Source organism: Paroedura picta, chromosome 4, assembly GCF_049243985.1.
Source record: "Paroedura picta isolate Pp20150507F chromosome 4, Ppicta_v3.0, whole genome shotgun sequence".
Classification (NCBI taxonomy): domain Eukaryota; kingdom Metazoa; phylum Chordata; class Lepidosauria; order Squamata; family Gekkonidae; genus Paroedura; species Paroedura picta.
The window spans coordinates 9,458,997-9,476,294 of NC_135372.1; the positions used below are offsets into that span (position 1 = coordinate 9,458,997).

General features: G+C 49.7%; 1 protein-coding gene across 14 annotated transcripts in view; it reads left to right on the forward strand.

The window, feature by feature from the left end:
• The window catches only part of TCF3 (transcription factor 3), a 112,220-nt gene that overhangs the window by 30,157 nt on the left and 64,765 nt on the right, over nucleotides 1-17,298 (forward strand). For 7 of the 14 annotated variants that reach the window (XM_077331748.1, XM_077331750.1, XM_077331751.1 and 4 more), the window contains exon 4: nucleotides 17,202-17,278. In XM_077331748.1, coding sequence (XP_077187863.1) covers nucleotides 17,202-17,278 — 77 coding nt within the window. The remainder of the gene's footprint in view (nucleotides 1-17,201; nucleotides 17,279-17,298) is intronic. The other 7 variants (XM_077331758.1, XM_077331755.1, XM_077331756.1 and 4 more) reach the window with 1 other exon arrangement.

Below are 17,298 nucleotides of genomic sequence, written 5' to 3' on the forward strand. Positions count from 1 at the left end.
TTATCAATATACAGAGATTAAACTTATGGACTTCTTAATCCTTAACTTTATAGCATTGATTAATAAACAAATATATGTTTACAATATTGAAGCCAATACATAGTCTGTAGCCTTGTTTCGGGAAGGGCATGCACAGTAGTTGGTTTGTGTTTATAGTTTATTGTATTTATTACTATTGTGGCAGTGGTAGCTTGATAGATGCTGAGGAAGGGTAACCAAGTAAGGGGTCTCGTGACCCTGTATGTGGGGGGGGGGGGCTCTGATCGACCCCTGCACCTTTTTGATCTCATTGAGCCAAACTCCTGTTTCAAAATGTGGATTATTTGATGTGTTCTGGATTTAGAAGCAGTCAGGAGATTAAATTTCCCCTCCCAGTTTCTCTGACCGACCTAGCATAAGCACCTCTTCTGCTGGTGACCATTCTCGGTTTCCTTTTCCCCTGCGAACGAAAACGGTTTATTTTTAAACGTACATTTTGTGTGTTCTTGAGGTTCCTAGCCCCTGCCTTCTAGTTTCAAGATGCTTTGCCATTTAGTCCTCCCTCCCTCCCTCCCGCGTGAGATCTTCAGTATTCATCTGTGGATTGATGCGTTAAAAAAAATATTAGGGTCAATAACCTTTTTCCAAATCAAACCTGCACTAATAGCATGGAAAGAGATAGCTGGCTTATGTTTGGCTGCTCTTTGGTGCCACCACTAGACATGGCCAGATTGGGGTACTGCAGCCGTGAGGCTGTTTCTTTCTCCTCATGGATTGGGGACTGGAAGTCAGTTCTCAAACTGATGAAGCTGCAGCCTGAGCAGGAAAACCCAAAGTTATTTGTTTTCATTAAAGTGGGGTGGGATTTTAAGTCATCATTCAAAGTCCTGACCCGATAACCCCAGCTAAAGGGGCTGGCCCGGATCAATACTTGGATGGGAGACCTCAAAGAAATACCTAGGTGGTGATGCAAAAGTTGGTCAGGGCAAACCACTTCTGGACATCTCTTGCCTTGAAGAGGTCACCATAAGTTCACTGTGACTTGATGACCGAAAAAAGAAGACGACTATTTGAGATATTGAAATTACCTGGAAACAGCTGGAGCAGTTGTTCTCTGGGACCGGATGTCCTTGAAACTAGGGTGACCAAATAACTCTCTCAACAAGCTGTTCGAGAATGTATAAATAAATCGGGGAGTTAGGATTTCCAACCTCCAGTTCCCTTGAAGAAAAGGAAAAGGTGCTTTGGAACATGGCAGTCTTCAAGCAAAGGTTGGATACACACTTTTCTTGGATGCTTTAGGATGCTTAGGGCTGATCCTGCGTTGAGCAGGGGGTTGGACTCGATGGCCTGTATGGCCCCTTCCAACTCTATGATTCTATGATTCTATGATTCTATGATCCTGCGTTGAGCAGGGGGTTGGACTAGATGGCCTGTATGGCCCCTTCCAACTCTATGATTCTATGAACATGGGCTCTGTGTACCAGCCTTTTTCAACTTTTTGACTGCGGAGGAGCCCCAGAAGTGATGTCATCTGACCACGCCTCCTGCCACGGCCCTGGAAGTGACATCACTGCACACCCCCTTAACCCTCCTTTGGCTCCCTGCCCCCACCTTTACTACTACTATGGCAGCTCTGTCTCATGTAGGCTGGAAAGAAGAGTAGGAATTACGAAGACAGATTCAAAGGGGTCGCCGTGTTGGTCTAAAGCAGCGCAAATCATTTAGAGTCCGGGGCACCTTGAAGACCAAGAAACCTTTATTCAAGGCATGAGCTGTCCTGTGCATGCACTTGCTCAAATACCTTGAATAAAAGTTTGTTGGTCTTAAAGGTACCACTGGACTCTAAATCTGTCCTAGGAACTAAGAAGGCAGCCCAGCTCCAGCCACCCCCACAGAACAGAGCTCCCATTGTACCCCTGGCTTGGGATCCCTGCAATATGCCTTGCTTAGGTCCATCCCCTCCTTTCTCTAAGCCCCACCTTCGAAAGACTCCACCTCCCAAATGTCCAGAAATTTTCCCACCCCGAGCTGTCAACCCGAAAGAAAGCTTATCTGAGATCTGAGCGTCTACCTGCCAAGCTGTTGCCGCAAGGTGCTGACCTGAACACATACCCACCAATGCACTGTAGCTTCGCTTTCGTGTGAGCTGGGAAGTCCTGAGTTCAAATCTCCCCCTTGGTATGCATGTCCTGGGTAGCCAAACCTGGACCCAAGCCTTCTCCGTCTCCTCCCACAAGCAAAATGAGGCCCTCACTAGGTAATTGATGAACTGCTCAAAACCTTCCCATAATTTTTAAGTGTGCTGGCACCACACTGAGGAATGCTGATTGGGAACGCAATCTTTTCCCCTCCGTGCCTTGGGGGGGGGAGGGGGGTTGTCTACGCATGACTCTGGATTTAAAATGATCGCGGGGGTGGGGACGGAGAAGGAAACCTTCTTTATTGTGGCAACAGAGGTTTAGACAAATAGCGAGAAACAAAGGGCTCGGTGGAGGCGGGAGGTTCCTCCCATTTTAAGAAGGGCAGATGGCAGGGAAGGGGGCTCTTTTTGTTTGAAGAGAAATGAGATGGGGGGGGGCTGTTTTGCATGCATGCACCAACACACACACACACACACACACACACCGACCTTCCTTTGCAGGGAACAGTTCTGTTCGTTTTTCCTGTGTCGTGACTCACTGTCTGGCTTCCACGGACTGATCCTCAGAAACCCGAGCTCAGATTCCCGGCTCCTTGGGCTGGCAACCATCTCGCATGCCCTTCTTCGATTAGAAGCTTCCTTTGCCAAAGTGGGCCATTGGGTTTTTTCCTCCGTAGAGGCTGGAGTGCTTCCTGTAGCTCCACTTCCTCATTTTGTCCTCACAACCCTACAAAGGAGAGGCTGTGGGACATGGTTTGGCACAAGGTCACCTAGCGTGAGGGATGCCAGCCCTCCGGTGAGACTCCGCGTATCAGTCCCCCTGGAGTAAATGGGTGCTGAGGAAGATGTATTCTTCTTATGCCCCACTGAAAGTCTCTGTTTTTCCCAGAATCCGTTCCCAGATTATCTTTCACCTTCAGGTCAGGTCTCTTGCCTCATATTTTGCTGTACTCTGGAAAGTAACAGTCACAGCAGAGCTTTATCCCTGGCTAGGTACACAGCACTGCTCTCGGCGGTTTGGGCTGGGAGGTAAAAAAGACCCCTGAAAGATTAAAGGTAAAGGTATCCCCTGTGCAAGCACCGAGTCCTGTCTGACCCTTGGGGTGACGCCCTCTAGCGTTTTCATGGCAGACTCAATACAGGGTGGTTTGCCAGTGCCTTCCCCAGTCATTACCATTTACCCCCCAGCAAGCAAGCTGGGTACTCATTTTGCCGACCTCGGAAGGATGGAAGGCTAAGTCAACCTTGAGCCGGCTGCTGGGATCGAACTCCCAGCCTCATGGGCAGAGCTTTGAGACTGCACGGGGCTCTCCTGAAAGATTACGCTCTTGTAAATCTGGCCAAGAAGACAGCCTGTTCTAGGGCATGTCTTTCTGAGCTGCCTTTTCTAAGTTAAGGCCCAAGCTACGTTCATCCGTCCTTTGGTGTTGCCAAGGTTGGGGCAAACCATATTAAACCACATGGTTATAGTTAATCAACGACTCTCCGATGAAGTTCCAGAAATTACTAAATCAGTAGCTAAATGTAGTCTGACAGTATATAGCAGGGGTAGTCAAACTGCAGCCCTCCAGATGTCCATGGACTACAATTCCCAGGAGCCCCTGCCAGCGAATGCGAATGTTGGCAGGGGCTGCTGGGAATTGTAGTCCATGGACATCTGGAGGGCCGCAGTTTGACTACCCCTGCTATATAGAGTCCGTGGAGCTGGCAGGGTTGCGTTGGTAGAAACTAGATCGATGAAACTTTATTCATCTATCTAAGAACAGTTCAACTGGCCCAAAGCCATCCTTGCTTAGCTTTTGACAACTTTGCTCTTATTGTCATCAATTTTACTAAAATATTCAATAATCATTTATATATAAGCACACACACACATATGTCTATATATTTGTACTTGAGTAGTATGCTTTGGCAGGGATATACTGTATTTTATTTCTGGGCATGGAATTGGGGTCCCTGTGGTTGGGCAGGTGAGCTGTGAATTTCTTGCATTCTGCAAGGGCTGGACTAGATGACCCTGGGGGTCCCTTCCAACCCTGATTCTATTCCTTTGTACTGCTCTGGTGTTTCCCTTAATAAATATATGCATCCATACATTCCCAAGTCTGCAGGAGTTTCCCAACCTGGATCTAGCAAGTCTAGCCAGATCTGGACTTCCTCCACAGGTGGGTGGTCTATCTGGACCTCCTCCGCAGGTGGGTGGGTGGGTGAGTGAGGGCCTAGCGGCCTTACCTACTCAGCTTTCATGACCAACAAATGACTTGGCCCTTTCAGCTCATGCACTGGGACTTGCCCCCAGGGATTGCAGCCTGATTGGTGATTTGATGCCAGACCTCCCGAGTTAACCGCAGTCACACTCTGCCTTGGATCCCAGGGAATCTTTGTGGGTTTGAGCAAGCTCTCAACCTTGGGGGTACCGCGGCAGTTCCTGGTGCGTAAGAAGCAGAGGAGAGCCCCCCCCTCCCGCCTTCCTCTCTTGCTCCTCTAAAGGTTTTCTGAGTCTCCCATTGCACAGTTCAAGGCTCTTGTTTTTGTTGCTTTAAAAAAATGTTTTATTTAATGGTGTCAGGTTGACACTCTCCGCCCCCTCTGCACTTTTCCTTTCGGGGCTTTGTTTGTGTGTGTGTGTGTGTGTGTGTGTGTGTGTGTGTATGGGGAGGGGGGTCATCTTGTTTTTACAGCTGCAGGGAAGTTGCTGGCACACCAGGTTTTTTGTTGTCTTCGCCTCTGTGTTTCTTGTCTCCCCATTCCCAGCGGGCCAGCGTTTACTCTCGCCTCGGTATTGCCCACTAGCACCGCCTCTTCTCCCGATCCCAGAATCTCCCCAGTTATTACGCCCTCTTGGCCAGCTTGAGACGGAGACCCTGAAGTTAGATGTCGGCTCTTTCCCCAGTTCCCGCGTGCGAGAGGCCTTCATCACAAATATCAGGTGCGCAAGTGTGAAGTTCTGAAGAACTTCTCCAGGGCGGAAAGTTTTGCCCCAAAGAGGCTTTTTCTATAGGAAAAGCATCCAGCTTTTATTTGAGGCAGAGCGTTCTGGGGAGAACCCGATGTTTTGCTCCTTGGTGTGGGGGCGAACCAGACTGGCTTTGCAGGGATCTTAATTAGGGCTGAGCCGTCCCGCCTTTCTTTTGATTCCCCAGTTTTCCGTACCTTCCTTGTTGTGAAACTTTTCACCTGTTTGTGTCGCCGACACCCCTGCTTTTGTGTTTCTCTCCTCTCGTGCCCATTTGTTCTACCATCAGGGCATAAAGACACCAAAACTTTGAAGGGTCAATTCACATGGGGTTGGGGGAGGGGGGAGAAGCGAAACAGAAATGAGGGATTTTTTTTGCATTTGAATCAACTCTAAACTGGAAGGCTATAGAAGGAGTGGGATATGTGCCTTGGTTGGGGAGCGTTCTGTAAAGCAGGGATATCATACGGGGAGGTTCTTGCGCTGTCTGCTGCTGGCCTTGCAGGAAAAGGGTAGAAACCAAGTCCCCATCTATTTCCGGAGAGTCACACGATGAGCAAGGGTTGTAGCTACGAGTTAGGGGCGCAGGACTGGTTTGTGGGGAGAGGAGGGGGTGAGTTGGCTTGGGAATTGGGCCAACTCTGACTTCAATTACAACTTCAGTAATCCTTGAACCCGCATCTTGAAAGATCAAGAAGAGGGGACAGGGCCTGGGCCTTGGAGGAAACCGTTTTGTGGGCCCAGGGGTACCAGTTTAGAGCATCAGAAGAGCCCTGCTGGATCAAGCCACTGATCTGTTCTGGTCCAGCATCCTGTCTCACACTGAGGCCAACCAGTTCCTCAGGATTGTCAGTAAGAGGGCATAGAGATTGACGCCTTCCCCTAATGTTGCCTCCTGGCTCTGGGATTCAGAGGATCAGTGCCTCTGAATGTGGAGGTTCGTAGCCATTGACCGACTTCTCCGCCACAAATCTATCTAATCCCCTTTTGAAGCTGTTTATTCCTGTGGCCATCACCACATCGTCTGGCAGCAAATTCCATATTTCAGTCACAGTCTGTGTAGTGAGGTATTTCCTTTTGCCCCTCCTGAACCTTCTGCCCATCAGCTTCATTGGGTGCCCTTGAGAGCTAGTATTTTGGGAGAGGGAGAAAAGGTTCTCTTTGTTACTCCACTCCATGTATATAATTTTGTAAACCTCTATCACTGTCTCCTAAATTTCCTGTATCAACGAACGGCGGCACTCACACATTGACCATGGCGAGCTGCCTGCAAAGATCCAGTGAGCTGGGAGAGCCAGTTTGGTGTAGTGGTTAAGAGTGGCGGTTTCTAATCTGGAGACCTGGATTTGATTCTCCTCACTGCCTCCACAAGGAGCCCACTAGGTGACCTTGGGCCAGTCACAGTCCTGTTAGAGCTGTTCTCACAGAGCGGTTTCTCTCAGAGCTCTCTCAGCCTTACCTCCCGCACAGTGTGTCTGTTGTGGGGAGAGGGAAGGGAAGGGAAGGCGAATTTAAGCCGCTTACTAGTGAAAAGTGCGGTATATAAAAACCAACTGCTCTTCGTATATGGCTTTGGGCACACAGTGTACATTTATTTATTTCAGGCGTTTTGATGACACCCTTTCTAGTCAGGGTCCACAAGGCAGGGGCTGTAAAGACATTAGAACGTTTAAGTGCTATTAAAGATTCATTTAACCATATAAAATGCAATTGAAGTATATCAACCCACAGCATTAGAAGTACGGCCGAGAACAGTTACTAGGCATAGGCTGGACCAGGGGTAGTCAAACTGCGGCCCTCCAGATGTCCATGGACTACAATTCCCAGGAGTCCCTGCCAGCTTTCGCTGGCAGGGGCTCCTGGGAATTGTAGTCCATGGACATCTGGAGGGCCGCAGTTTGACTACCCCTGGGCTGGACAAAACAAAAAAGCTTTTGATGGCTTGCTAAAGACACAGCTAGAAAAAGCCCGGCCCCACTGAAGAGAAGAAACCTTCAGGTGAGTCTAATGTTTCATCCTTCAGCCACCACCGGTCTAATCTCACACAGTGGTGGTAACCGAAGGACCGTCTCTGAAGATGACCAGAATGAATGGATAGATTCATATGGGAGACGGTGTCAGTTCTAAAACAACAGCCGGCCAGTGGGCGGGGCCAAGGGGTGGAGTCTAACAGGTAGTTGGTGGTGGTTTGAGGGAGCAGGGTCATTTCCCCCCCACAGGGAATGTTAAACCTCTTGGTTTAAAAGGTCTCCTGGTATAGCAAAATGTGCCGGACCAAAGGCTTAAAATATTAACTGAAAAGTGTTTCTCACTTAATTTCTTTTGGTAGGTAGAATGGTCTTGGTATTCACACAAACACACATGCATACACATTCTGCCATTTCCCCCCCCTCCCCCTCCATTTGGGCTTCTTTCCTCTTTAAATAATTGTGCTTTTTAGCTTGGGCAAGGACCGTACACAAAACTCTTGAACTAGAACGCCCTGCACACGGCAGCGACATATCTGCAATACGGAAGAATTAACGCCACCAAATAGTTAGCATCAGCTTTTCCTCTTTTCTTTTTTTCTTTTTTTGCTTTGCTTTTTTTTTAAAAAGTCAATGTTTTTCTCTCCGCATGCACTGGAGAGGTGGCATGAATGAGGCTTGTGGTGGGGACTCCCCCACCCCGTCCGGCACGACCAAAGAAACCTCCCCAGGCTATGGCTCTACCAAGGGACTCTTGTCTGAAATTTCTCCAGCCTCAGCAGTTCCAAGATGTCGTAAACTTAAGGAGCAGAAAAAATGTTTTGCTTTAACACCCGTGCTGTCCCCATGGCCTGCTTCTCACTGGAAAGAAAAAGCTTTCCCAGACTGTAGTGCCTGAGATTTACATGACTGAATGGTCATCTGTTTACACCTCCCCATCCCTGCACTTATAAATCCAGCCTGTCAGGGAGAAGTAAGAAGAAGAAGAAGAAGAAGAAGAAGAAGAAGAAGAAGAAGAAGAAGAAGAGTTGGTTCTTATATGCCGCTTTTCCCTACCCGAAGGAGGCTCAAAGCGGCTTACAGTCGCCTTCCCATTCCTCTCCCCACAACAGACACCCTGTGGGGTGGGTGAGGCTGAGAGAGCCCTGATATCACTGCTCGGTCAGAACAGCTCTATCAGTGCCGTGGCTAGCCCAAGGTCACCCAGCTGGTTGCATGTGGGGGAGCGCAGAATCGAACCCGGCATGCCAGATTAGAAATCCACACTCCTAACCACTACACCAAACTGTCTCTCGCTAGAGTCTAGCTAGTTCTCTGTGTGCAAAGTGAAGGAATATCCAGATGGAAACATTTGGTGATGGGGTGACCCACCTGCAGCCTTCGAAGGGGTGTAAGCTGGTGCCTGTTGTGAGGAGAGGAAGGAAAGGTGATTAGCAGGTGTACTTTGAAACTCCTAAAGGAACGTAAGAGAAGAGATGTGGGATCAGGCCAGTGGCCCCTCCAGTCCGTGTCATACAGTGGCCAAAACCCAGGGGCAACCTGGAGGTCCACCAGCAGGGCCAGAACTCCAGAAGCCCTCCCACTGTTGCCACTACAGGCATCAAGAAGAGAGCATTACTGCCCCAGACAGAGTTGTGGCTCATGGACCTCTCCTCTGTGTGTTTCTCCAATTCCCTCTATGCTTGTAGCTACAAAGTCTCGGTCTTGGTGCTGGGAAACAGTGGGAGGAAACAGGGGGGGCTACTGGAGTTCTGTCCCCTGATGGCCCCTGGAGTTGGCCACTGTGGCACAGCACGTTGGACTGGATGGGCCATTGGCCTGGAACAACATGGCTTCTCTTATCACCCTATGAACCCGGTAGTGCATCTTGACCCCAGGGGGTGACTGGGGCCCCGTTTTTCTTCCGGTTTTGTAACATTGGGCAAAATGCTGGGGAGGGGTCTCCGGCACAGCTGGGCCTCACCATGGGAAAGACTCTGCCTGCACTACCCGTTTCTGGCCAGCTGCTTCAGCTGGTGGAGCTAATCAGGCTCGCCGTCTGCGTTCCCACCCAGCCCTGCACAAGAGTGGCCGCTTATTAGCACCGGGAGCGCCACTCTGCAGCAGTCTGGAGGTGCGCAGGATCTTGCACTGCCCACAGCCCGGTTTAAGATCACAGCAGCTATTGCAGGGGTAGTGCAGGCAGGGTCTGCCCTCCAGATGACCACGGACTACAATTCCCAGGAGCCCCTGCCAGCAAACGCGGTTTGGCCAATCATCGAAGCCCAAGGTGGCCAAAACGACCCGAAGCACACAACCTTAGAACTGCTGTGTTCGGCGGGGGCGGGGGGAATTTTAGGAACATTGCTCAGCGGACCCACCGGTTAGCACAAAACGAAGGGACTGTAGGCGAGCTCTTGCAGATCCCCTTGCTGAGGTTGGCAGCCTCCCAAGTGGTACCTGGGTATCCCCGAGGGCAGGGATGGCCGAACTGTGGCTCTCCATATGTCCGTGGACTACAGTTTCTATGCTGGCAGGGGATCATGGGAATTGTAGTCCATGGACATCTGGAGAGCCACCGTTTGGCCACATTGGCCCTAGGATTACAGTTTGTCTCCAGACTACAGAGATTAGCTCCCCCGCAAAAGTGGGTGTTTTGAAGGATGGGCTGTATGGCACATTACACACACACACACGTGTGCGCGAGGTCCCTGTCCATCTCAGGATCCATCCCCAAAGCTCCAGGAGTTTTCCAGCCTGGATCGGGCACCCCTACCCCACTAGAGACTGGACAGCCCTGTGTTTTGTGCATGGGGCTGAGTACTTAAAATGTTGTGTTCAGAAGCCCAAATTTTGCCGCAGATTGGAGGGAACCTTCGATCCATGTTGCAAAAAGGGTCTGAAAGGAAAGGCACCAGTGCCTTGGTTTGGTTTAGCTGTTCTCATTTGGCTCCCTTTGGAAATTCAGCTGCTTTTCCTGCCATACCCTTAGAATCATAGAACCATAGAGTTGGAAGGGGCCACACAGGCCATCTAGTCCAACCCCCTGCTCAACGCAGGCTCAGTCCTAAGCATCCTAAAGCATCCAAGAAAAGTGTGTATCCAACCTTTGCCTGCAGACTGCCAGTGAGGGGGAGCTCACCACCTCCTTAGGCAGCCTTTTGTGGGATGGGACTAGGGGTTTGTGGGGAAATTATGGGAGTCTGGGGATTTTATTATATTTTATTATGTTTACTGTTGAAAACCGCCATGAGCTCACTGGATGGACCGAGAGCAATGGTCAATAAATATAATACATGAAATATAAACAAATAAATAACTGTCACCAAACTGACTACACAAAACGGAGGTGCAGTGGGAAACAAATCTGAAGGTGGGAATTCCTCACTTGGAAACTGCAAGTCAAAAGCTGAAGGAATAATAAAATTGTTGAAAGGGAGGATTCATGGAATCATAGAACCATGAGGGCTAGCGACGCTCTTTGGAAATAATTCATCTGTTATTAAATTTATTATATACCTCTCCTCTCTGTGGACAGGCTCGGGGCGCTTTACTACACGTTAAAAAAAACTTTAAAAACGCAATATAAAAACAATAAAACTAAGTACACCAACTGCTCCGATATGCTCACTACTTATCATAGAATCATAGAGTTGGGCCCTCCAGGGTCATCAAGACCAACCCTCTGCAGGATATAGGGAATTCACAACTACCTGCCCACCTGCAGAATCCCTGGCCAATCTGGCCTGGAAGAAATTCGGCTCCTGGTCCCAAAGTGGGATTCTCCAGCAGCTGTCTCTGGTGGCTGGATCTAGTGATCTAAATGACCTGAAGACATTCTACTGAGTGAGTAGAGGTGTTATGAGAGTTGTAGGAGATCGCTTATTTTGGGTGACCAAGTGGGTGCATTGCTTCTACACACACATGCACACGTAATGTTGAACACAGGTACCTTCGTTTGGCTCTGATTCGCTGGGAACGTCTGTCTGAATTCGGTGTCCCTTTGTGTCTGTTCCTTGCAATGTTCTGGCGTGGAATTTCTTAAATGAAGGGCGGGGGGGGATCCCCCTCCCCAAACCCCCGGCTCTCTCTGTCTGACAGCTACATTTTCAACTATTAGTACGTTTTAATTAGAACATGAGCACGGAATGCTTTATGAATATTCATGATCGGTTATTAAAATGCATAATTAATCTGTGGGGTTTCTATTCCTTCTCTCTCTCTCTCCCCGCAGCCCAAATCTTAATAACTATATTAATGGAACGGGAATTGACAAGGACCCGTGTGATAGAAGGAACAATGTTCAGAAGTTTAGAGAGGCAAAAAAAATTTCTTTAAAAATAAAATCTATACGGCACGCTGGCCTTGGCTTGGCGTTGTGTGGCGTGTGTGTTTGCGCAAATGTCCAAGCGTGCATGCAGATGTTGCCAGCTGGTTATATTGAAGTGCGTTCGTGAAAGGCATGTTCTCAGTGCCCTTCCTTCCCTCTGCAGCTTCTGCACCCCCTTTCTAAGCTGCTTCTAAAGGGGGGAGGGGGCAACTGAGTATTTTGTGGAAGCAGAGACACCTCTCTAAACAAAGCAAAGGTTTCATATGGGGGGTGGCCAATTCCTCCCCCCCCCCCAATCTTGCTGCAGCTTCTGGGCAGAAACATTTGTAGCTGGCCAGCTAGGGGGTGGGGCTTGCTCAGGGGTATGGCCATGTTTGGTCCTGCCCCTTTCCTCCCCTCCCACAGCTCACAGAACATCTCCCCACTATCAAGGAGTCTGCAAAGAAAACGCTGGAGGGCGTCACCACAAGGGTCAGGCATGACTCGGTGCTTGCACAGGGGATACCTTTACCTTTTACCTGGGGCGGCTGGGTTTTGGGGAGGGGAGGGGCCCTAGAGTCCACCCTCTAAAGCAGCCATTTTCTCCAAAGGAACTGATCTCTTTAGTCAGTTATTGCAGGAGATCTCCAGGCCCCACCCGGAGGTTGGCAGCCCTGGAAGAGGGAGTGAAGGAGGAGATTTTTGCCCAGGGAGGTCAGTTGTTGAGTTAGGTCTGCGGAATCTTTGGAACAGACTGGTTTTGTGTTCCGCCACCATGCTCCGCCCCTCCCTCTGACAACTTCAGTGCTTCCCTGTTGCACCTGAGACTCAGGAGGAGATCCGACCAGATGGCGCCAGCTAAGTTCCCCGAGCAGAACAGCGGATGTGGATTGGCCAAGGGACATGGAGGGCTGGCAGGGAATCCCACAAAGGTGGCTGCCACTGAGTGTTCAGGCTCCTCCTGCTCTCCTGCCTCTTTCTTTCTTTGCAGGTGGGATTCTGCCGCATGCCTCTCATCTGCAATTCTGGGGACGGTGTTCACTTTTTGCAGCTGGGAATCTGGGAATCCTTCTCATCCTTTCTCCCTTCCATCCTTTCTTCTTTCCTTTTTATCCGCTGTGTTTTCCTTCCTTCCTTCCTTCCTTCCTTCCTTCCTTCCTTCCTTCCTTCCTTCCTTCCTTCCTTCCTTCCTTCCTTCCTTCCTTCCTTCCTTCCTTCCTTCCTCCATCTCTCTCTCCCTCCCTCCCTCCCTCCCTTCAATCCATCCATCCATCCATCCATCCATCCATCCATCCATCAGGCCTGATTCCCCATAAGGCAGGTTCACGAATATGAAGCTGCCTTATACTGAATCACACTGGGTCCATCCAGGTAGTCCTTTCTACTCTGACTGGGAGGGCCCTCCAGAACCTCAGGCACAGGTTCTTCCACATGCCCCCATACCCTCCCCAGGGTGCTTTACCCCAGAGAGGACCTTGAGTTAGGTGTGGCCCAAAGTCTGGAGCTCCAGGGGAGGGGGGGGTGCTGAACTTGCACCCTTGTTCAGTCACCAGGATCTTTCTGGAAAAGACCAGGGCAGGGAGGGCCCGTTTCTCAGCAGCGGAGCCAAGGCCCCCTGGTTCACATCCCTCTGTAGCCTTCCCTATTGTCTGAATTCGGATTGTAAGATCCTTGGGGCAGGTAGCTGTCTTTGCAGAAATCTGCCTCGCCCTTGCGTGTCCATGACGCACCATGCGCTGGCCAATGATGCTAGTTTTGCAGGTTGTTGTTCTAAACCAACAAGCTTTTTCTTGATTTTTGGTTTCCATCTTGATTTAGGTTTAGCTGAATTGTGTTTAGTCAGGGGTGAGGCAAAACGTATTGTCAGAGGAGGTCGGAATTGTAGCTCTCCTCCCCCCCCCCCCGGCCCCCGCGTAGTACCCAAAGTTGCAATGCAAGCCGATTTCTGCCACTACCCCAATTCCGCACAGTAATCACATTGGAAGTTTTTGATTAGAAAACAAAATCTAAATGAGAGTTATGAATATTCATTAGGCGTGGAGATTAATATGCATAATTATGCAAATTAGACAGCAATTAAACACCAATTCTCCGGGGAAATGATTAACACAAAAGGCCCCTGAAATAGAAGACTGGAATTTGAAAGAAGTTTCTGGTTAAATGAACGGTAAGGGGAGCGGAGGAGAGAGAAGAGAGAGAGGAAAAGCACACGAAAGATGCTGCACTTCCCATAATAATCAGCTCTCTTGGAAAGAACGCACTGACTTGGGGCACGGGAGCATCTCTGCCTCCTGTTTTAGGTTTGCTGGTTGCGAATGTCGGTCTGAACATCAAACCGCACCCCAGCTCCAGGTACCAGGTGGTCCCACTGGCCCTCTCTGCCTGCGGATGAGTGCTCTCATCCGCAAGGTTATTTGGATCTGGGGACATGATGTGCAAACCCAGGGGCTGGGTTGCTCCCATTGTGAAACCAGTCTGATGTTACATTGGGTTTGCCCATGGGTGCATCCAGCTGTGTTGCAGCTCCCCCACCCCTGGGTGTCTCTCCGGGAACTGTGACCCTCTTCAGGATCACCCCTGTTTACCCTCTGGGCACCTTAGCTGGGCCCTGACACTGCCCAGTGGTGCTTTCTGCGCCCCCTCCAGGTCACGCCTGTGTGGCAGTAGCACGGGGATCCCTCCAAGGAACTGGCCCCTATCCAGGCTGCGTTTGAGTCAGCATGGCGTGGTGGTTAAGACTGGTGGCCTCTGATCTGGAGAGCTGGGTTTGGTTTCCCACTCCTCCTGCATGTGCAGCCAGCTGGGTGACCTTGGGCACAGTTCTCTCAGAGCTCTCTCAGCCTCACAGGCTGTCTGCCGTTGGTAGAGGAAGAGAAGGCGATTGGAAGCCCCTTTTTAGAATCTTTCAGGTAGTTAAAAGCTGGGGAATAAAAGCCAGCTCTTCTTATGAGCCAGGGACATGTTCCCTTTCAATAGAAAAAGCCACTCTGCACATAGGGGGGAGTCCCTCTGCCCATGTTCAGAGATACTCTGTCATCAGCACTAGGAAGCATTGTTACAGGTCTGGTTTTGCGTTAAATAACCATTCTGGGACTCAGTCAAAAAGTTATCCGCCTGTTCCCCCCCATCTCCCTCCCCCATGCTGTATTCTGGGGTGATCTTTGGTCTTTGCTACGTGCCCAAGGTCTGCTGTTGGGTTTTGGTTACTACATTCTTAGGAAACCTGGGGAATCCTTGAAAGGTTATTGGGGGGGGGGGCGTTCACACCAAGAGGGAATTGGTAATGGTGAAAAACCGACCCCCAAATTTTTCACCATCACCTGATGCATACCTGCAGGACAACACTGTGGACAGGATCCTCACTAAGACATCACGGAGATCCCACATCCGGACGGTACTCCAAGAACTCGGCTGGCTCCCAGTTGAATTCCGGATTCAGCTTAAGGTTTTGGTAATCATCCTTAAGGCCATACACGGTCTGGGCCCAGTGTATCTGAGAGACCGCCTCCCTGCCTATACCCCAGAAGAGCTCTACGCTCCGCCACCTCCAACAGGCTGTGGATCCCCGGCCCTAAAGAGGCACGTCGGACAAGGGACATGGCCTTTACAATCCTGGCCCCCACCTGGTGGAAGGAGCTCTTCCACCAGGCTGACCCACAACATCTACGGGTCCCCCCCCCCCCCAGACTGAGAGGTCAAACCTACCGAAGGCTTGTCAAAGTTATTGTTCTTGAAATACTGTTCTAGTTGGTATGTTATTGTTATACTGTTATATTGATAGTGTTCTATGGGAATGTTCCAAAATGTTTCATGTAAACCGCCCAGAGCCGTAGGGAAGGGCGGTATCAAAATCTAAATAAATAAATGAACATGAACTAACCCCGTGTGAAGCAACACTGCCCAGAGCCGGTTCACCGAGACGGGCAGTATAAAAACCTAGCAAAGAAATAAGCTCGGGTGAGACCTAAAATAAATTCCCCAGAATCCTTCTGCACAGGGGCGTCTGGGTCTTCCCATAGAGGAGGAGATCAGATGCTCCCCTTGTTTCTTCCCCCTCCCAGTAAATCGCGTCTCGCTCTTTTAGGGGCTGTGCCAGCGCATTTTCCCAATTTTATCTCTTCTTCGGGCTCTCCTAGATGCCAAATCTCGCGTGGGGGGGGGTGGCTCTTGGTCACGTGGGACACGGTGAACGTGCCGTGCAGGCACAGTTGCCAAGTTGTGTGCAGTTGCCAAGTTGTGTGCAGTTCAAGTTGTGTTTTGAACTGTTGATCACCCACGAGGGGGAGGGGCAATCTCTTGTTCTTTTGGTGAAGATATTCGAGCAAAAAAGCCCCTCGACTATTAAAGGGGCAGGAGGGGGGGCCTGTCATCATGGAATAAAAGAAATCCAGCAAACAGCCCAGCAGTGGAGACCTCAGCAGTTTCTCATCCCATGTTGGTGTAGAAGGAAGCTTGTAAAATGCTCCTCAGAGTAACTATAGCAGACTGCAGTTTGCAACTATGACATGTCATGTCAGAGGGGAGGTGTGGCAGGGGGGTCCTGAGGAGAGGGAATAGACCAGGGGTAGTCAAACTGCGGCCCTCCAGATGTCCATGGACTACAATTCCCAGAAGCCCCTGCCAGCATTCGCAGTTTGACTACCCCTGGAATAGACTATACCTGGTCAAATTGCAAGACTTTTTGAATATATTGCCAGAATGCAAGCAGAAAACCAGCTCAACAGAGTGCAGTTGCAACATCATAAATATTACTTAATTCATAAATATTATAAATGTGTCTATTTGTTGAAATGTTTTTATCCTACCATGGGAAGTACCCTCAACGCAGCTTTCTCTTGATGGGTGGGTGGGTGGGTAGTCTGTCTGAAGCAGTAGAAAAGAACAAGAGTTTGGTAGCACCTTAAAGACGAACAAAATCCGGGGAGGAGCTTTTGTGAGTCAATGCTCAGTTCAGATACAGCTAGAATGTGAATCCATCTGTCCTTACCCCTTGGAGCAGGGGTAGGCAAACTGTGGCCCTCCAGATGTCCATGCACTACAATTCCCATGAGCCCCTGCCGGCAAATGTAAATGCTGGCAGGGACTCATGGGAATTGTAGTCCATGGACATCTGGAGGGCCACAGTTTGCCTACCCCTGCCTTGGAGACTGGAGGGATTTCAGATGCCAAATGACCATAGCAGGCGTGATTGGATTAGGTGTGATATGCAGAAAGGTAGATAAATCTTTCTCCCTGGTATATCAAATGTATGCATATATATTAATGTAATAAGCAGGGGAGGGTTCAGAAAGGTGCCCACCAGCCTGCATCATGGTGTGTATCATACATTCTGCTGACTCAGGTTTTAACTGCCCCATGTTGCTTGGTAAGTTGACCATCCTAAAGCATGCTTCCACTCATAAGGAAACACCTTTCCCCGAATTGCTTTTCAGAATGCTTCCCTCCCCACTGGCGATGGAGAGGGGAAAGCCGCATGCAGGGGAAATGCCCCGCATGAAAATAAAACTAAAATAAAGGAAAGCCTTCTCCTTGAGCCTCTAGATTTCTGCTTCTGAGGGGCGTTTCTCCTTGCAGAAGGGAGTGGGAGCATAACATTCCTCGCCTCTAGCCTGATGTAACTCCTTCCCAGAAACGTGCTTTCAGAGGTCCCCGGGCCGGTAACAAATCCACTGTGGCCACAGGAAGTTTAAATGACGTCCGACAGGAAAGGGGTCAGCTGGGGGTTGTAATCTCGCACTCCCCTCCTGATTAGTCTAAATATTTTTGTTTGCAGAAGGAAGAGTTGACTTCAAGGGCTTTGCCTTTGAAGGTTTCTGCCGATAAAAGTAACCAGGTTTGTTTTTTTTCCTGGTCTTGTTTCTTTTTCAGCAGGTTTGGATGAGAGGCCAACTTCAGGTTCCTGGGGGACGGGAGATCAAAACAACTCCACGTTTGACCAAGTCCGGGTAAGGACCAAATGCGGAAC